Source organism: Botryllus schlosseri, chromosome 9 (genome assembly GCF_051294905.1).
Source record: "Botryllus schlosseri isolate E-star chromosome 9, Bs_hap1, whole genome shotgun sequence".
NCBI lineage: Eukaryota > Metazoa > Chordata > Ascidiacea > Stolidobranchia > Styelidae > Botryllus > Botryllus schlosseri.
In genome coordinates, this window is record NC_137244.1 from 1,889,874 (window position 1) to 1,909,793 (window position 19,920).

General features: G+C 41.9%; 2 protein-coding genes across 4 annotated transcripts in view; one reads left to right on the forward strand and one right to left on the reverse strand.

Annotated features, from left to right (window-relative positions):
• The window catches only part of LOC145447007 (carboxypeptidase D-like), a 78,591-nt gene extending 73,216 nt beyond the window's left edge, over window positions 1-5,375 (forward strand). For all 3 annotated transcript variants that reach the window (XM_080325434.1, XM_080325432.1, XM_080325433.1), the window contains 2 exons: window positions 3,478-3,697; window positions 4,901-5,375. In XM_080325434.1, the coding sequence (XP_080181560.1) occupies window positions 3,478-3,697; window positions 4,901-4,998 (318 nt within the window). In that variant the 3' untranslated portion in view covers window positions 4,999-5,375. The remainder of the gene's footprint in view (window positions 1-3,477; window positions 3,698-4,900) is intronic.
• A 10,529-nt stretch (window positions 5,376-15,904) lies between these two features.
• On the reverse strand, window positions 15,905-19,872 carry LOC145446026 (uncharacterized). Its single transcript, XM_080324213.1, has 3 exons — window positions 17,777-19,872; window positions 17,422-17,657; window positions 15,905-16,269 (listed from the first exon to the last, which is right to left on the reverse strand). Exons 1-3 carry the CDS (start codon window positions 17,928-17,930, stop codon window positions 16,075-16,077), a joined length of 585 nt encoding a protein of 194 aa, XP_080180339.1. The 5' UTR covers window positions 17,931-19,872; the 3' UTR covers window positions 15,905-16,074.
• Between the last annotated feature and the right edge of the window lie 48 nt (window positions 19,873-19,920).

Below are 19,920 nucleotides of genomic sequence, written 5' to 3' on the forward strand. Positions count from 1 at the left end.
TGGGGCGGTAGGCCTGTAAAGTAAACTTCAAGCTGTAAAATGTCAAAAGATAACTTCACCGACAGTGCAAACATCTACGATACGAGGGAATGCCGGTTGCAAAATTTGTCGACTTTTTAAACCAGTGATTCCCAAGTGCGGCCCCCAAACTATATTCAGAAATCGATTTATGACAAAAAATAAAATTTATATTTATAAAATACTCTTGCTTGGCTTGGCCTCTGTAGTTTTTAATTATAGAATTGCAGGAAAGATGTGAATATAGACTGCTAACGTTACGTCACTGCTGTTTCAATGCAATGTGCCCTAACTTTCCAGTTGAACGAGCAGTGGCTATAGATATAAATAGGTATTGATAACCTTCAAAACCGGAGGAAAATCCTGAAGAAATGGTAAATTTTTCCACTTGGGCGTCCTCCGAGGACACTTTAAAAGAAATCAAAAAAAAAGGGCAAATCATCTTAAAGGAGGACGTATGGTAACCCTATGATAACTAGATGTGCAACACGTGACTCACGGTTGAATACGCCGAGACAGACTTGGACAGCTAGATAATTCTAGTTGTCTAATTTCACTAGATTGGAGCGAAATGCCAGTAATCTAGTCCTAATCTAATTTGGAAAAGCTGAAAATTTTCTAGTTGTCCAAGTCTGCGCCGAGATGCATACTGCGTAGCCGGCTAAAAGCAGCATAATTAGTAGTCCTATAGTCAGGGCCGTAACTGCCGCACCCAAAACCCCCAATTGAGGGGGGCCGAGCTCGAAGGGGGCCCAAAATTATTTCGTGAATTAGCATAAATTATAGAGTATTTTTTGAAAATTTATGCAACTTTTTCAAAAAGCTTTTCAATTCGATTTCAATTCGCCACATATCTTGATTATTGGGTACTATTCCCCAAGAAAAAATACGCAAGATTTATAGAAATGGGCATATCAGCGTTGGCCATGACCGCACCACAACGCACCAAGACATATAAAGTTTTAGGCCATGTAATATGTGACTCCAAGAAGTGTGTCAGAACGATCGGCAGCGAGAAAGCCTTGGCCGTAAAAGACTGCTTTTATGCTGACCAAAAACTTCGAAATACCAAAAACTTCGTTATATATACAAAATACATCTAGGTTTAATTGTCCATGTAGGCGCCTAAATGACGGCGCCGGATGTTCTTGTCTTGGCAATCTGAACCTCACAAGACAATTACCATCCCGCAGGAAAGACAATTATATGCCAGTGAAGAAATACCAATCTGAAATCGTGTGATATTTCAGTTTGGCAGGTTTGGGCAATTCTACATTTTTTTGATATAGCAGACAGGACGTCACGAAATACCATCATGTAAAGAAGTCATACCTAGGGGTCCGCCCGCCCGAAGATGTTTACTTTTACGGGGTCTGCAGTTTCAAAGACACCTCTCACTCAGCTCTACCGGTAGATCTGATTACGTGGGCAAAGAGGACAACCATGCAATTCCCGATCCTAGTCACCGATTTTATCATGAATTATCGAAATATTCGCGAGTCGCGCTGTCTCACAAAACAGTACAGCGTTAATTTCGTGGCAAAAGCGAACAACGTGATGTGGGGTCAGTATATCACCCTATGGGAGCCCGGGGTCCTGATGAAGTGCTGTTACGTTTCTGCCATCGGTTATACCCCGGAGATGTTTAATTACTATTGAGGGGGCCTATACCTTTTCAAACACACCCCACTAAGCTCTACCGGTAAATCAGATTACGTGAACGGAGACAGGATGAAAATTGATAGCAATAATACATGCAATTCCCGATCATATTGACCGATTCAGTAATGAAACTAACGAAATTTCTCGCGCCTCGCGCGTTTAGGCGAGAAAAGCTGATTCACCCAACGGACAGTCGGACACCCAATGCAGCAGATAAGTAGCGGTAAACAGTGTACAGTTTTGAAATCTCGCCAGGACAATAAAACTACTCCGAAATAGCCACCAAAGGTCGATTGTCCTGAACAATAGGAGCGCAGAAACACAATGACCATAACGATGGCCTATGACGTCAAGCGATTGATCGGATCAATGCCAATTTTCATATTTTGATGACTATTTTGGGTCCGTTTCATTGCCTTGGTATTCGTGCGTCCCCGACCGTACTCTGAAATTCTAAATTTGGCCCTCACACCGAAAAAGTTTGGGAACCACTGTTTTAAACAGTATGGACAATTTTTATATTGCTTGACTGACAGTAGCGACGGTAACATGTCATTTTTTATCAATATTATCGGTCGGGTTTCATGCCTCACTGATGACACATAGGGGAGATGTGGTACCGATGGATCACTGGGACCGAAAATACTTTGAAAATTCTCTATGATAATTCCATGATTACACTTCGTGAACTTGTCTACAATTGCATGCTGGCAAAATCTTTCCTCACGTACAAAAAAATTCGACGTGGGCGAGCTATGGGGTCTCTCACAGATGATTTTTGTTTTGGGGGGTCTACACTAAATTTAGATCGACATATACATTTTTCTTTGTAACCTTCAACACGAACAAACCAGCAATAATTTTTATTGTGAAGTGTAGGGCTTGTATCAGGCTATATAATGGCACCTATTATTTTTTCAGTACTTTCCTTGAGTGGACTTTTTTTCGATTCATGTATAAAATTCGTAGGGTGAGGACCGATGATACAATAGCCAAATCAAGCAAAATAATCAAGCATACTAATCATGAAACAAATGAAACATGCCTACGTACAGAAAATCTTTATCTAATAATTGGATATGATGTTTTATCGCTATAACGAGGTATTTGGAAGTCACACTGTCGATTTTCGGGCAATATGTATGTACCCAGAAATTTATAAGTTCGAGCCTAAATCGAAACGTGATTTTATGACAACATTTGAGTTAATATTTATTCTATTTTTTGACAGTTGCGACCAAACATTCTTCTTTGGCTTGCAGCAGCTTAGATTATAATACTGAGCAAGAAAAGTAGTCACATTTGAGTTTTTTAGGGTATATGTGTCATAGGTCCCCGGGTCGTGTGTCATTGGACCCACCGGGTGGGGACCGATGACACGTTCGAGCAACAAATTTTGAACGTCCATGAATATTTTTTGAAAAGACGGGTATTCATGTATATGTGCGCGATAGGTAGAGCTTGTATCAAAGTGCTAAGCCAGCAAAAGATCTGCTGTTTTCGGCTGAACATTTCGGGGCCAGCGACCATTTTCCAATTTTTGATCCATCGGTACCACATCTCCCCTATGTTAGAGTTAGAACATAATGAAGTGTAGTTTAAGTCACAATACAAGAGGCAGAAACCGGATCGCAAACTCTATTTTATGAACAATATCTACTATTCTCAACTTTAAACATGCATCAAGAATTACTCAGAGGATCATATGGGTAATCTGGATCTACCCATGAATAGGATATTGTTACACGACACCTTCGACATGGTACTGCATTTAAGAGACCATTTGTCCGTTTGTAGACGACCTGCGGGGTGAAAGGTTTTGTAAAGGACGCCGACTCCGGCGAGCCATTGCCGTACTCCCGGATAGAAGTGCAGGGGATCGACCACTACGTCGTGACCGCTGCGGACGGAGACTACTGGCGAGTGCTAGCGCCGGGAAACTACAATATTCGTGCGGTTTCAGAAGGGTACAAGCCCGCTGCGTACCAGGCTGTCCTAGTTCCTGAATGTTCTCTGGGTGAGTCACACAATGTGGTTGAGGAATATTTGACTTACTTGCCCTATTACTAAAGCTGTTATGGTTTTGTAATGTTTCTACTTCTACCTGACATTGTTCAGTTTTAGGCCTAGAATACCTACTTTTCCACTCATTTGAAAACAGCTACTTCTACTTGTACCGGAATATAATTTTACGACGTTACTTCTACTTCCAATTGAGCCCTACGATGACTAGCCTACTTTGAACATCTCTGAATATTATCCTACGAAGAAATTCCGATTGGAGATCCACCAGCACTTCGGATCCTGACTTAAGAGTCAGCGTTCTAAATTCATGTCTGATTCGTATTCGAAAGTGGATGACATATAAATACTTTAAAATTTTCATATTCAAATACACTGTAAACCTCCAATTCGTATTTACCGAATTGCAAGTAAAGATGTTTATATGGCCGCATCACTGACAGACTTGTACAAGCTACCAATTTAATAACTAGTACAACCGCTAGGCCTACTTTATTCAGTAGTTCAATTTGTGGTTATAGTTGTAAATTTTTAAAAGTAAGTAGCTCTAGTTCTAGTTCTAATCAATTAGAAAACCCGTGGATGTCTGATTTCAAAGACTACTCCAATGCGTTGCGACACATATCAATGTATCGTAGCAATCTTGTGGCGTATTGATCTGACAAAATTGTTAATAAGCTGAACTGAAACTGATCTGAAGAGCATAGGTCCTACGAATCACGATGCCAGTTTTGGGCTCGGTTTCCGTTCGGTTTTATTAGCAATTTTTATCAGTTCAATACACCACAAAATTGCGATACAACGAAAAGTTAGGATGGTTTCAACACGACTTACGGTGTTCTGATGTATGATGTTATTGCAGCCATTGCTGGCGCAGAGCCATCACTAATAATAGTAGGGTAGCCATGGTGGGTTTTGTATGTCCGAAACCCTTCCATTTCAAACTCGAAATCCCGTCGTTTTGAAAAACCAATTCGATCTCCAATACTTTTTAGGTAATTTGCACTTCAGTTATTCGTATTAGCATTATCAGATAGTGGTGTTTTGTTTAGTTAGTTTCTGATTATTAATGGTCGTGAGTCCTAGTTCTAGTTGGGCGAGTTGAAGATCCATTAGTTTGTGCAAGTCTTATCACTGGCAGTGAACCGACTCTCGCAAGACTTTGAGCAAAGATATATAAAAATTGATTTCGTTGCAGGTTCCGCGATGTCGATTTCATTTTTTCTGCGGAAGAATGTCCCGCAAGAAAGCTCGCTGGAAGAGATTTTAAGATCTTTAGAAGTCGCCGATGAATAGCGAAAGTCACTATCTTGGTTTTATGTGAAGTAGATGCTAGCTTATTGTATGCACTAGGTGTGATGGCCGCTATAGACTACCTGCTACTCAGGGCACGCGCTCTGTCATACTGTTTCCTTCCCCAAAGTTTCTTTTCTTTCCTTTCAGGATTTCTGGTTTGCTATTTTCACACTTGACGACAGTAGAGCGTGCGGTGTCGGTCGATAGTTAGCCTACGTCACTCACCCACTCGCAGTTCTTTTTCTGCCTCTATATTTCTTCGCGCAATCTATTTTCTGTCAAGTTTCGTGCAATCTATTTTAAGGTTCAATACTATTATAATGATCGCTGTCGTTGGTATTTGTTGTAATACAATGTTGACAATTATTAACAGCAAACATATACGTGGAGTCGCCCAACTTGTCGGCAGGCCTTACATACAGCCTTGGATGCAGTTTTATTTGTAGTGGGTTTTGGTTCGTGATGAGATGAGCGTTACTTTTCTGCAACAGTGAGGTAAACATTCACTATATCGCCGCGATACATCATTCATAGACAACATCACAAGCTTTGATTAGGTAGTAACGAGATTACCAATCCTATCACATTTCCATGCTGATTGCTTTTACCAATCATTTCGTCAAGCCACTTTAACCATGCATATCATATATGTCGGGGATTGGCAATCATTCTGACCTCGTGGTATTAGTTACCGGCAATTTCCGTACCAGGACAGACGACGAGATAAAAGTACACGCGACCCCACGAAGTGAGATCTCAGTATGATTAACGATGATAAAACGGACGCATGTTTGCTGAAGCCTTCGATATAGGCGTCCACTGTCCAGTTACCTAAATGGCTGATTCCGAATAGTCCTGTCCACGCAATCAGCCACCCCTCCCCGTAAAATAGTACTAATTTGAAATCGCATGAGCCTGAACAAATGAATTCTTTTTAATTTGGTGTGGCGGGTGGAGGGCAGAGGTTAATAAGTAAGGTTAGTGATTAAATTGCCCATTGACATGGACAAATCAGCGGAGCGTCTCCACTGGAAGAGTTCCCATAAACTCATAAAATAATTTTCGCCATTCCTCCAAAAATCATTTTGGCTACGCCCTTGGTGTGTACTCAAAAGCAGTGTGCCAGTGTGGACACTGGAAAAATAGACGTCGCTCGTGGTTGAATGGTAGATTTCTCATTATCGATTCATCTGCAGCTGTCATTTTAAGGTAAATCACGTGTTGGTCTGAGTTGGTGATGTACTCTAACACTACACCAAGCACCAAGTTTCAAGGTTTGCAGTCAATAACTCGGGTAGCAATATTTCGATCGGAGGCGACCATGGATAGATGTGCGGTCATCTGCCATCTAACCTACCGCATAAAAGATTTTACGCAAAAACCGGTATTGTTCTGCGATCATATTGAAAGTGTTCAATACCGAGATAGTATATATATCGACTTCCAATTAAATAAAAAGGCCAAAAGAAAACGGAAAACAAAAGAACATCAAGATAATAAGTGTTGGGCTCTTGTTGAGCGCCTCCAGCGTGGGCGGTCGTGTGCGTCTTCGAGCGACAGCCCGCGTTGCGCTAGCTCGATCTCTATTGTCGAGCGCCATGTGCACTGAAAAAAAAATTTACCTCGATTTACCGCGAAATGTCTGGAAGCAGGGTGGCCAGCCACTTGGCAGTAATATAACATTACCGTCACTCAATGTAAATTCAACTTACAACCGTCCGGTAATCTAACTTTACATGCCAGACTGTAATGTTACAGTCACCTCTGGCATATTCAATCTACATTTTCTTCTGTGTACATTTACCACCGAGACTGTAATTTAACCGCCTTACCTACCTACTTACAACCCTACATGCTGTCCTTGTAAATCAGATTACATGCCAGCTGGTAAATTCACGTCTCAGCCTACATCCATACCTATCCCAAAGCAACGCGATGCCAAAATACCGCAAAAGTTTCTTCACGCTCTCAAGACGACATTAGGACAACTGTATTGTATATTCATTCATGATTCACGATGAAAAAGTATTGCTGCTGGAGGTATAATTCTTGTTTAGGAGGCATGTAAATATAGCACGAGTGGTCCCAAGAAAAGGTGAATTAATTCCAACGCCGGATAAACTTCCAATTGTTTCTTTTTCTCGTCTTCATTCCTTCTGTGTGACTAGTATCTTGCAGTTCCACTGAAAATAATTCATGCGTAAGTCGCTATACTAAGCCAAGTTGCTAACCTAGACATGACTTATAAAGACTAAGACAAATAGGCTAACAAAAATATAACAAGTTTTGAAGTACCGGTACTGGTACATTGTGAGTTGACGACTCTTCATTTGACATGATATAGCAGAGATTCATGACTTAAATGATCAATGTATTGAAAGAAAAGGTGCCTCATTTGATGCGGCATGTGAGCCAAACATATATCGAGCAGTGGATGAAAACATATCTAAGCTATGACCGGATAAATGTCAATAACAAGCTAACAGTTTCAACTATTCCGCGGCAGAGTATGTGGTGTCGCAGGTCAATATACAAGTCGACTAATATCCCAAAATAGAACTGAGAATGGGGCGACAGAAATATTTAAATCATGAAACCAAAGTCATCCGGGTGGTGTGCACAGTCGTAGATATTCACGGCAGGGTTGTAATGACTCGAGTCATGACTCGACTCGAGTCAGACTCGAGTCACGATTTTTTTGTGACTCGACTTGACTCGAGTCATTTTCTTGAAATGGGAAAATGACTCGACTCGACTCGAGTCAATATTTGGATTGACTCGACTTGTACTCGAGTCATTACGCATGACTCGACTCAAGTCATTGACTCGGCTTATTTTATGTGACTTGAAGGTGAAGAAAGTTGCGAATCACAATGGTTAGATCAACGCATGTGACGAATTCTGTCGACAACGCTATTCGTCACCTCTGCTTTTGTTGTACTCGTCTGATATCAGATATGCGCCGCCGTAAAAACAAAATACAATGTTACATAGTAGCAAAGAGCAATGCATTGTACAAAATCATCCAGTGATGAAGAGGTAATAGATCCTCCGCCATCAAAGTACTCAAGACATTTCAATTATACAAGCAAACAATCGAAGCAAAGTCCAATTAGAGCCAAAGAAATAACTCAGATGGTCAAGTAGCCTACTTGGAAGAGACTGATAAGCTCATGTGTAGATATGAAGGCGATGATTCTTTGCATTTTTGGCCGACTAGAATGGATGAGTATCTAATGCTCTTCAATGTGGTTCAAAATTGCTTTTCAATTCCTGCATCTAATGCACCAGAGGAACGTGTATCCAGTGGATGTGGATTATTCTAAGGCCATGCCGTCTCAACATATATGAGAATCTCCTTTTCACTTTAGTATTTTTCAAGTGTAACTCATTGATTTGATCTGCTGTCTGTGAAAACACACAATACCCTCCGTCCGTTTGACGTTTTGTTAGGTATGTGCATTGTGCACGTGATAATAATGAATGGCTAATGTGGTGTGATATTTGTGCAATGGGGCCGATCAAAAATACCTTCTTTCTTATTCTACTGGGTGGCTACTTGATAAAATTGCTACGTTGCATAAAAAGAACACTGAATCTGGCCTAATTTGAAAAAGTGGAATCAATGAAATGAGAGGAGAAAATTTTGGATTTGAAAATACATGGAGTATTTTTAGTGAGAAATGATTTCATATAATATAATTACATACTAGCAGTAAGTCGACTATTTTTTCATATCCAAAATATTCCACTCTAATAACTCCGCTTCTTCTAGTTGGAATTGAGCCAAATTTTCTATGAATCATATTTTTACACAATCTAACAATATCATGAGGTAGCCGGTATATTTCGAAAGTCTTTATTTGTAATTAATCCAAAATATTTTCTCTTAGCATTGCTTTCTACTGGTTGGAATTAAGCCAAATTTAAGTTCTTTTAGATAATCTAACAATTTTAAGAAGTAGCCTCTGTTTTGAGATTCTGTCCTCATTTTTGAGAATTTTTTGGTAAATGTAGGGCAAATTAGACTAAGACAACAGTAAATCAGCACTAAAGTAACGCTCCGGCGACTATTTCGGCAGCTTAGCAGGAAAGTTGACTTTTTTCTGGTCAACCACCTGATACGATGTGAAAGCAAAACTGTACCTCTACATGAGCGTTTATCTGTTGATTCTTTACCAGCTTGTATCTAGCTAGACGTGAATTCGTAGGTCTTCCATCAGATAGTATGTAGACGTGAATTCGTTAATTCTCTATAAGCTATTTGTGAGCGGTCGTCGATGTGCTCGTTATAAAAACTGAATGCTTTTATTTGTGATATATCAGACTGACCAGACGGATATTTGATTTAAAGTTCCAAGATTAGTAACGTTATCGTATTGGCGGCCTGTCTCGTCTATCTGTAGCATCGGTATGAGGCCAGGAATTGTCTGTTATCTGCCTAACTAAATATACTTGTGCCAAGACTATGATAGGGACAAAATAAGCATGTTTGGCAAGCAAGGAATTCGATATCACCCAAGCAGGATTGAAAACATAAGTTGAAGATGACTTCAATACTGTGACTTGGACTCGACACGAGTCATAACACTATGACTCGGACTTGACCCTTAAAACGGTGACTTGGACTCGGACTCGAGTCGGTGATGAATTGAAAATGACTCGACTCGACTCGAGTCAAAACCACAAAAGTCAGATTGACTCGTGACTCGGAACCATGTGACTTGGTTACAACCCTGATTCACGGTAACGAATACTATACAGTAGGCTACTGTACCTTTTACGATGCGCATCCCATTCATCAGTCCTGAGAATCTTCAACGAAAGTCTCTACTTTCTTCAATCACAAGTAACAAGTTTCGCACCGTCAGCCGTTGCATGCCCAAAGCTCAATATTAATGGCGACCAGTCGGCTACTCGGCTCGACACGCAGACGACTTTGAAATAAGTGATATTCATCCGCTCACATATGCCACCGATAATATTTACTGTCCACGTTATAATGTTCAATCCAGGTTGGTTTTTCATACAGAAACATCTATCAACACCTATAGTCCCTTTCTTTTGCATCTAATTTCGTATATATTGATATTTATTGCTCCACGTGTGGTTCCCTACTTACTTACCTAACCGGACGCTATTTGTGATGTCACAGTTGATTGTTGGTTGTTTACTACGAATCTCAGAAAAACCTGCAACGCGCAACCTAAGGTAACCTATTATAGGTCGCCGTGTCCGCCATTAAGAAATGGTCAACTGAGCCTGCTGCTGTGCTGATATTTCTAGTTTCAGGAATAAGATTATATATCCTAAACTAATTTTTGTAACTCATTAGCCCTATCTGTTACAACAAATCTAACCGCCGAGACCGACCGTGTAGCCATAGCCTTATAATATAATGTATATGGTGTAACTACATTGTCAGCTGCTTCTTGCACCCAACTATGCACTATACCGAAATTGGTACTAGGGTCAACCAGTTCCGTGTGACCTAATCCTGTCTCGCGAACGAGGTTGAATCAGGTCGAATCGCAACGAGAATGATATCACAGTGACATGCATTTCCACGTATCCACTGGTTGCTGGGGCTTGGAAGCTAATCAATTTTGCCAATAGCTTGGTAAAATGCCGTAGCGAGTAACTGTTAGTAACCTTGCGAAGAAATTCTGGTAACTTGACTTAGCAGCTAAATTAATGTAATATTACATATCAAAATGTAAAATGACAAGCTACACGCTGCTATTGGCTGCGACCGGTAATTCGTTGTAAAATTTACAGAAATTTCTTTGTAAATCTACCAGATTTTTTTGTGTGTGGTTCTATTCCAGACACCTCTGCGCCATGGCTCCGTCGGAATGTGGTTGATGATGGCGGTGGCTGGTTGATCGTCTTGATGCCGCACTAGATGACCGATTAGTCGGAAGCGTCGTTCAGTAGCCAGCAAACTGCATGGGACTGTTTTTGTGAGTTTGCGCAATGCATTGGTGGAAATGTGCTCCGGGTGGTGGATGCCGAGTGCGTAGCGGAGGGGTACATCGTAGGTGCCGTTGAGCGTCTTAGCCAGCGTGAGTGCCTCTATTCCGCAGAGAAGAACCTGCTCGACAGTGACACGGAAAATGCTGGTCTTGAGCCGGGGTGAGGCACTTGAGTGGAAGAGGCAATGTAGCCGTCTTGACGCGCCCCAGGCCTTTGCTCGCCTCGCCTCAATTGGTTTTCCAGAGTCCGCGACGCTAATACCGAGGTATACCAAACTCTTTACATTCTTGAGCCTGATTTCCCCCAGTTGAATTGGTGTCGCGTTCTCCGGCAGAGCTGGTATGGCCAGAGCCTCAGTCTTCTTGGCATTGATCGGGAGGCCAATAAGAGCGACGGCGGCCTCTAGATGGTTGATGAGGCGCTGAACCGATGCGGTATTCAAGGCAAGCAAGGCGAGGTCGTCTGCGTAGGCAAGAATACCTATGTGGATAGCCTCGCGAGTCGTACGCGTAGCGCGTTTCTTTCCGTGGCCGCCATTCAAAGAAGTCCGAGTTGTCCGGGAAGGCCGTTCGTAGCACGAAGTCAAGGAAGACCACGAATAAGAATGGTGCCAAGTGTCACCTTGAAGCACGCCAGTCGAAGTGGTATAATCTCCGCTTGGACCGTCATCTGTTCGGACTCGCGGTTGTGTGTCAATGTAGAGGGCCATAATGACGTACGTTATCACCTCAGGAATTCCATAAAATCTGAGGATCTTCGCCATGGCTGGGCGCGAGACCGAGTCGAAGGCTTTCGCAAAGTCAACAAAGACAGCCACAACATTATTTTCGTGTGAGCGGCAGGTGTCAATGATTGTGCGCAGTGCCAGGATGTGCTCTGTTGTACCGCGGGATGGTCGAAATCCATTCTGGACATTCAGGACCTTGGTAGATACTTCCTCACGTATGCGAAGGAGCAGTACTCGGCCGAACAGCTTGGCCGCGGTCTGCATGAGGGAGATGCCTCTGTAGTCCGCTGGGTCACTCACAGCGCATTTCTTGTATATAGGCACGATTTCGCTCTCGAGCCACTCGGTCGGCACCGGGCCGCCTTCGAGGACACCGTTCATGACGTCGAGGAGCAAAGGTGCAACGCCTGAGGTGTACGCAGCCGTTGGGATGCCGTCCGTACCAGTGGCCTTGAATTGTGGTAATTCGCGCATGACTGTCCTGAGCTCAGCTAGCGTGATCAGGTTTGTATTGATCGCGAGAGGATTTGCGGCTAATGAAGGCGGTGCAAAAAGCACATCGATGTTCGGTGCTGGTGTGGATAGGATGGTCTCGAAGTGTGATGGGAGGTCTTGCGTACAGGCCTTCACGCGGGTCCTCTTGAAGCCAACTAGTTCACCGATGGCTTTCCAGGCTGCTCTTGACCGACTTGCTTCCAACTCATCTTCCACGGAAAGAGCAATAGCTTCGACTCGTTCCTTGCGAGCAGCGTATTAAACGTTATTTAGGTGCAGAGCTGCCTCGTCAGCATCGCTATGTGCGTCCAGTGTTCCAGAGGTGTACGCGGCACGTCTGAGAGTCTTGAGGTTCTGACGTACACATGAGCAGGGCATGTTATGGTATGAAATGGAATGAGAATCTTCCATACTCCATACCCGCCCAATCGTTCCATACCATACTTGACGACTTTCCATACCATACCAACATTCTTCCATACCATATTTGATACTTTTTCCATACTTTCAAAACTTGACCAACCTCTCAGGTGATGTTATATTTTTGATGTGTGGAAATGTTCTGGCGTATATATGCTACTTATTTTGAATGTGATTATTCATTAAAACAGTCCTGATGCACCTATGATATCCCAGTTTCTTTATATCATATGTCGTCAGCGATGTAGGAACTTATGATGTAGGCCTATACACACGGGATTATTTGGAAATCACAACAGAATCTCACATGTAAATCTAGTGCACTGCTAGCATAACCTCATCTTCAGAATTACATAAAACAAAAGTATTGTCAAATCATAAGATAGGTTCCCAACCCTTATGCCAATGGTTTTCAACCTTTTTTAGACACTCGCCCTTTATGATAGTGAAAAATTTCGTGCCCCCCTTATCGTCATATCACAAAATCTAACCGGGATGCTAGCAACACCAAAAGATTGTTCGATGGCTAGAAAGGTTATGACTGTTGATGAGAGATTCGAAAAATATGAAATTTGGCCTATATAGAGAGAAACATGCGTGAATTGGAGGTAAATCCGCTTCTTCGCGCCGCTTCAGTTGCTTTCACGCTGTCCATTATATTAGAAATAACCAGATTTCATGAGTTAGAATGCGTGTTGTAGATCTACATATCGCAAAGTCGCTTCAAGGCAAGCTACATATTTTTGAATTACAATAATGGTTCTGCCAAATAGATATTGCGTGACGATCATCCTCCCAACGCGCAGAACATAACAAATTGATAAAAATATTGATGTAACTTCTACATTCTCAGATTCTACGATTTTAGAACTACATTGGTTATTTACGTAGTGGAAGTTACGATAAGCGAAATGCAATTGTAACGCGACAGCGGTCGAATATCATTCATTGTTATGATATTTAAATCGGAATAATTTTATCAATAATATTATTTCCATTCATATGCGCGGCGCGAAAATTTGTTGTCTTCACATAGATGTCGACCGGGATGGGTGAGTCATGAATCCTAATTTGAGATATGAACTTTGAACATAGACAATGAGCGATTTTATGTGGTATGCAATCAATTTGACGAATCGAAAGTAGGATTATTGTCATGGTTCTAGCAAAACTGTCAAAGTAAGAAAAAGTATGGAAGTATGGAAAACACATTCCATACCATACTTGGGTAATTTCCATAACATACCATACTTGCATACTTCCATATTCCATACCGAAATTTCGTTCCATACCATACCCTACTTCCATACCATACCATGCCCTGCACATGAGCACTGCTGGGTCGGATTCCCAGGCTAATTTTGATCGTGGCTTGCTATGTGCCTCACCGAGCGTTTCACGGTCTGCATCCTTGACTGCTTCCACAAGTGACGCTAAGGCGGTATAGTATTTTGGATATCAAGGGCGTGGAGTGTGTGCATGATGAAGTATTTCATCTTATTTGCGTTCTTGAGATCAAGCCAATTAGGTAGGGGCTCTTTCAGTGAACGCTTCGGGACGAACGGGAGGCGTTCACGAAGCATGGCCAACACCAAGGTGTCGACCATGGTGCATGCAAAGGTCAATCCTCATCGTTAGCATCCGCACCGTTCGGAAGTTCGTGAAGTAGCACCGTGCGGGAGTTTGGCAGCAGATATAATCCAGACGTGTGTTGCGTTGGCGCATACTTTCAAATATCGTCCTGCGTTTCGGCTTCATAGAGAAGTTGGCGTTGAGAGGAATGAGGTCGCTGAGGTCGAATATGATTGGTAAAATGCTCAGAGTTACTGTTTTTGTTGCCAACTGAGAAGCGAACTCGCTGTGAGCGCTCGGCCAACGTGGCATTCATGTCCCCAAGAAGCATGGTTATGTCTCGCTGTGGGTAGATGGAGATAATACCTTCTAGTTGGTCGTAGAAGGCGAGCGTATCAGCTGGGAATGCAGTGGTGTTCGGATGTTTATAACGCAAATCTTTGCCTCAGCGTGGACACGCCAGGACATGATTGGACCGTCGCCTCCAACTGCGCCTTGGTTGGCAGGTGACTGGACCATGATATTGTCTGCGCCTAGGTCTTTTTCGCGGAATGGTTCGGTGAAGTGCTGGCGATGTTCTTGGATTGCCAACACATCAAGCTTGAGGTCAGTCACAAGTACGGCAGCTTCTTGCTGGCGCCACGCAGATTTCAGAGTTCTTGTGTTCATAGTTCAAAGTTTAACTGTTGCTTTTAGGCTAATCATCAGGGATGTTGATTGAGGCTTCGGGTCCCCGGCGCCGCCTGGCAGATCCCAGTCTTTCTGTTGATATTATGTACCCCTCGGCGAGTACGAAGTGACTTAAGGTAGTAAAGTCTTCGTCGTACTCTGCGATATGGTCTACTCTGTTTATACTGCCTATACTGCGCAGCACGTCCGAGCTGCACGTAATCAGTACAGGCAATTAGCTAACGGAGCGAGAGATAGTCGTCTGCACTCGGCGACTGACTAACTATGATAAAGTGCTTAATTCAACCAATGGGATGACAAGATGGGTGACAAGATTGATTATGGTTTATCTCGATGTTATCGTCTCACACTGCACGACGTTTCAAGAGAAACACTTGATGATCACTCAAAATTCAATCAATCAATCATTTATTTGTCACACAAGTGAAAATCCGCTACGGACCAGGATGACGACGAGGGGCCGCAAGGCCTTGGTACACAGCCGTCACCTGTAGGAGTATACACATTCCAATCAATGGCGCATAACAAATGAAAATAAATATACAAAACCACAAGAAATGCAGAGAAAAAAATTTCAAAAAGGACAATTGGGGCTATAAATATTACAGTTTCGAGACCGTAGTGCAGGAATGAGTCAATAGAGCAGATTACACGGTACTTTCCAACACAAGACAGTAACTGCAATATCGGCATTTAATCAAATATACTTATCTAATATTTCCGATAAAATAAACGCTAAATCACGGCGTCGTTGCCTTTGATGAATTCTAGTCATCAGCATGTCATATGCAAACCTGACTTTGGATGTCCATAATTTGCCTTCTATGTCAACTGCAGCTCTGTTCAGCTCATGTTCTCGTGGCACCCCAGTGTGCCACGGCTCTCCGATTGAGAACCACTTCCTGTAGCCAATGATGACCAAGACATGCGTGTTATAACGAATCGTATGAGTTAGGTGTGTGACATGACACCCAGCGAAATCCCTGACACTGGCTCAGTCTACCCTGGAGTTACCGGGAAACCTGGTTAACAATCAATGCCTTAGACCTGCATATGTATTTGACATGATTTCATGTAATTACGTGTTGTTATTACGACATTTTCATACGAAGGTGCTTTACACTATAATGTTATGCGTATTTAACCTATAATTGCAACGATCGAATTAATTTTCCTCATCAGTAGCATAAGAAGACCTAAACGCGTAATTGACATAGAGCCCCGAAATTGGCATGTCCCGCTGTCACATTTTCAAAACCATCACGTGTCCTATCTTCATCATGATGTATAATTAACGTTATGAACGACTGATGAGCACTCAGTGATCGATGATGAGGTCTCCAGCGAATAAAAGGAGCTCGTGAGCGATCAGAAAGGTAGACGGTATGTGTCTAGAAAAGAAATATGATAAATGCGATTATTTCCTTCAGTCTTGAAGGCCGTGAGGCATTATATCAATTTCCACGGGGATGCATTGATTTTCAACCATCTATTTATGTTACGCCAGGAGTTCAAGACCATTCATTCCTAACCTGGGTAACACTTACGCTGATCTGTTAGCCTTGGTGGAAGCCTAAAATTTCGCAAAGACAAAAAACCAAAATCTACCACAATACACATCTAAGTAGGCCTACACATCTAATACATTACTACAGATTACTGGCGCACAAAATGAATTTTACATCAACAGAGTATTTAAAGAACAAAACCATTAAAATATAATTTTCACACCAAATGAATACATTTTAGTACAGTGGCTCTCAACCGCCAGTATACTTGTCAAGTCTCCTACTAGTCTTCCAAATACATTTTACTTTCATATCTTAATTTAAGAATGAAGAAGTAGAAAGCTTGTTCATTAATTAGAGAAATGAAAGATCAAACTGTCGAGTGATCCAACAAATTTGGAATGCATTTTCTGCATGGTTTCGCGGTATAGTTCACGGTATAGTTGGACGTAGCGCACGTCACAATGCTGCAATAGTGTTGTACGAAACTGTTCAAAGGTATAGCCTAAAACTCGCTCAACAGCAGTGGTTTATGACACCTAGGTAAATTTTTTTTTTATATATTAGACGCGTTATACGTTGCTCCATTGACGGTTCTGCAACCGGACGCACTATTCAACAATTAAATTGATTTGAACTGTTCGGTATATTTTGAAAGAAATGTGACTTTTCTGTTTGCTAGCCTTTATTTTTCTGCCAAATTACACTAAATTTTACCGTCCCATTTTCAATAATTTTGTTCAAACGACGTTTTCAATATCTCCTTTTCAGTTGCATACAGATATCGCAATTAAATTTTGGGATAACTCTGATTTTTCACGGTTCACGGTCCGCAAAATTTGTTTCAAATTTTACCAGTCCGCAAGTTTAAAAAGGTCGAGGACCACTACCCCGGAAAATGTGTAATTACACAATGCATCTCGTACCCATATTTTGGTGTTTCGGAACCCCAATCAGTTTATGGACCATTGTTACCAATCTTTGCAAAGGTTGCCTTGTTATGACGATGACGGATGGTTAGAATTAAACTTGTACCTGCTTGTCGTATATCATTCCCGTTTTGATGCCGATAGCTGACCCCCGATCCAGGCGAGCGCCCACCAATGGCCTATAATATTCGGTTAACTTATTGAAATGCTCTGAATCGTAGATATTCCCGAGTTTTGCATTTTTTCTCTCGCATAGCCATCTGGCCGCATTCATATTCATGGTGTTCGGACCTCTCATCTCCACATAGAAACAATAATTTCCATGCCTGACTTCACACGTACCTGTAAATACATTGTCATCATATTGATGCAGATAGTAATGTTACATCTAGCCTAAATTAAAAAGAAATCATAATAATATGCGGGCTGCAAGAGCGAATGCACTGCTCAAAATCACCAACCTTGTGATTTTAAAAATGTTTCCTTGTCGGATTTCTCATTTCCACGATCGGATTGATATGGATTTGCGTCTAGTTTTTCGTAAGGCATCGCCAAGATATTGGACGCTGCTAGAATCATAATCGCAAAGTAAATCGGAATATCAAATTCCTGCATTGTTGCTAAATTGACGCTGTAGAATCTCAAGGTCTAAAGTTGAATAACAACAAGTTTAGCTTGGAATATATTGCGAATTTGCGAGCTGATACTCTCTATACATGAATGAGGCATTCAACGGGAAGGAACTAAAAAGTTATTACGTGCTGAAATTGCGGTGTGAGCCAGAAACGTTATGAGGCAATGAATTACCCGTATTATCCGGGAAACGTTGGTCAGTGCTGACATTCATAGTTGATATATCAGCATCTATCAATTTTTCGCCAACGAGTAATGTAATCGAGAGCGTTGCAAGCCAACAATTTCCGAGAGTAGAATTAGACCGAGCTGGGTACATGGTGAAAGGCATCGTATCCGGTCTGGTCAAGCTCTATTTTTGTCTCCGATATGGTTTTCCGCGGTGTTCATGACGCGTAGGCCTACGTGAAAATCGTGAAATTTCGTGATCGAGATTGGGCGCAGGAACCCCCTGACTTATACATTGCCAGAAAGCTGAGATATCACCCCAATTCTGACACCTGTACTTCATTATCTGAGTATCCGTAAAGGTGTAATCACAAGACATATTCCTAGAAAGAACACACAAATGTCTGTGACATCCAAAGTCGAAGGTATATTGGTTTAATGTGCGAAAAATCGTGGGTGGTCTCGCACAAGTCTGCGTCAGTAGACTAGAGCAAGGATTGAGCATCGTGCCCGGAACAAATTATGAGCGTATGTAATTTCTTTGCTATAATCGACTAGCAAATACCATAGCAGGAACTGAAGACTGATCAATGTAAGCGTACTCGGTGTGGCACACTCTGTGCCTCACACAGTTTTTCCTTCACTGCTCTACGATAGCACTGAAGGAAACTGTAATTCTTCTATTAATAGGTGATTGATCGGGCAGTACTTCCGACACTTTTTCCGTTCGCGGCCCACGTTTAATGCAATGTTTCATTGTGCGAACCACCGTGAGATGTGACCGAACGAATCCGAACGTATAATTCAACATACCTCCAACACGTGGAAAGAAATTCTGTGTTACAAAATCCTTGAACGAAAGTGGGTCGGGCTATCAGTCGCCAGATCAGTAACCATATTACCAAATATCAGCCAGGTGTAAATGACCATAATAATCGGAGCACCATCAAAAACAACAGCTAAACCTTCTAATAACTAGAAACCATTGCAAAGGACACCCACAAGCCCACATAACGGCATTCTTGATGGTGCGTAACTTCTAATGGATATCTATCACGACAGAACGTGCCAGGCGATGGTGGATAAATATTACATTAACCAAAAGCAAGAACCAGCGTATTTTGTTCGGTGTCTCATTGGAAACATACCGACACAGACAGCCCCAACTGTCACGTTGAGTACTAATTGAAAACCACTGCAAGAGGAGATGTATCTCACACGATTACAGTGCAAATCACATATAATTTATAGCCAGAATTGCTACCACATCCGTTCGAGTACGCATACACGTTATCACAGTGGTATAGAAGCGCTTCCAGACGTCTAACTTAGCGCAATACTGTATATGTGATAGTGGTAAATTAAATAGAATAATGCAACTAAATTCATAGCTTTAAACCGTCCTAAACACATCAAACTCCACGAGGATATCTTTGCAATAATTAAGTGTTATCAAATTTTTCACGGTTTAGAATGATTCTCCAACGCGCCTGGGCACTGCAACCAAGTGAGCGTTTATTTCGAGTCGAATTGAGTTACGTTCAATTCAGGGCAGTAAATTCGTGGTTGTTGTTATATCCGGCACATGTACGTTCGACGAGTCTAATTAGATCTGCCAACGTATCAACTTTCTAATATTTCACGCCTATCACTAATCTCATCTTTCCTTTTATATGTCATCAAATCCAAATGATTAAGCTGGTTGGGGTATAACTGATTCTTTTTTATGTCACAATTCCATTCGGTCTCTTCCCACTAGCAACAATATTGCGGATTATTGTGCATAATTGTCAATATCTTCACT

What these genes read in the sequence shown, in the direction of transcription:
- LOC145446026 (XM_080324213.1), bottom strand. Translation starts at nt 17,930, where the DNA reads ATGCAGGAATTTGATATTCCGATTTACTTTGCGATTATGATTCTAGCA. An exon ending in AACATTTTTAAAATCACAAG is followed by an intron (nt 17,658 to 17,776) that starts GTTGGTGATTTT and finishes ATGTATTTACAG; the next exon opens with GTACGTGTGAAGTCAGGCAT. An exon ending in GAATGATATACGACAAGCAG is followed by an intron (nt 16,270 to 17,421) that starts GTACAAGTTTAA and finishes TTTCTTTTCTAG; the next exon opens with ACACATACCGTCTACCTTTC.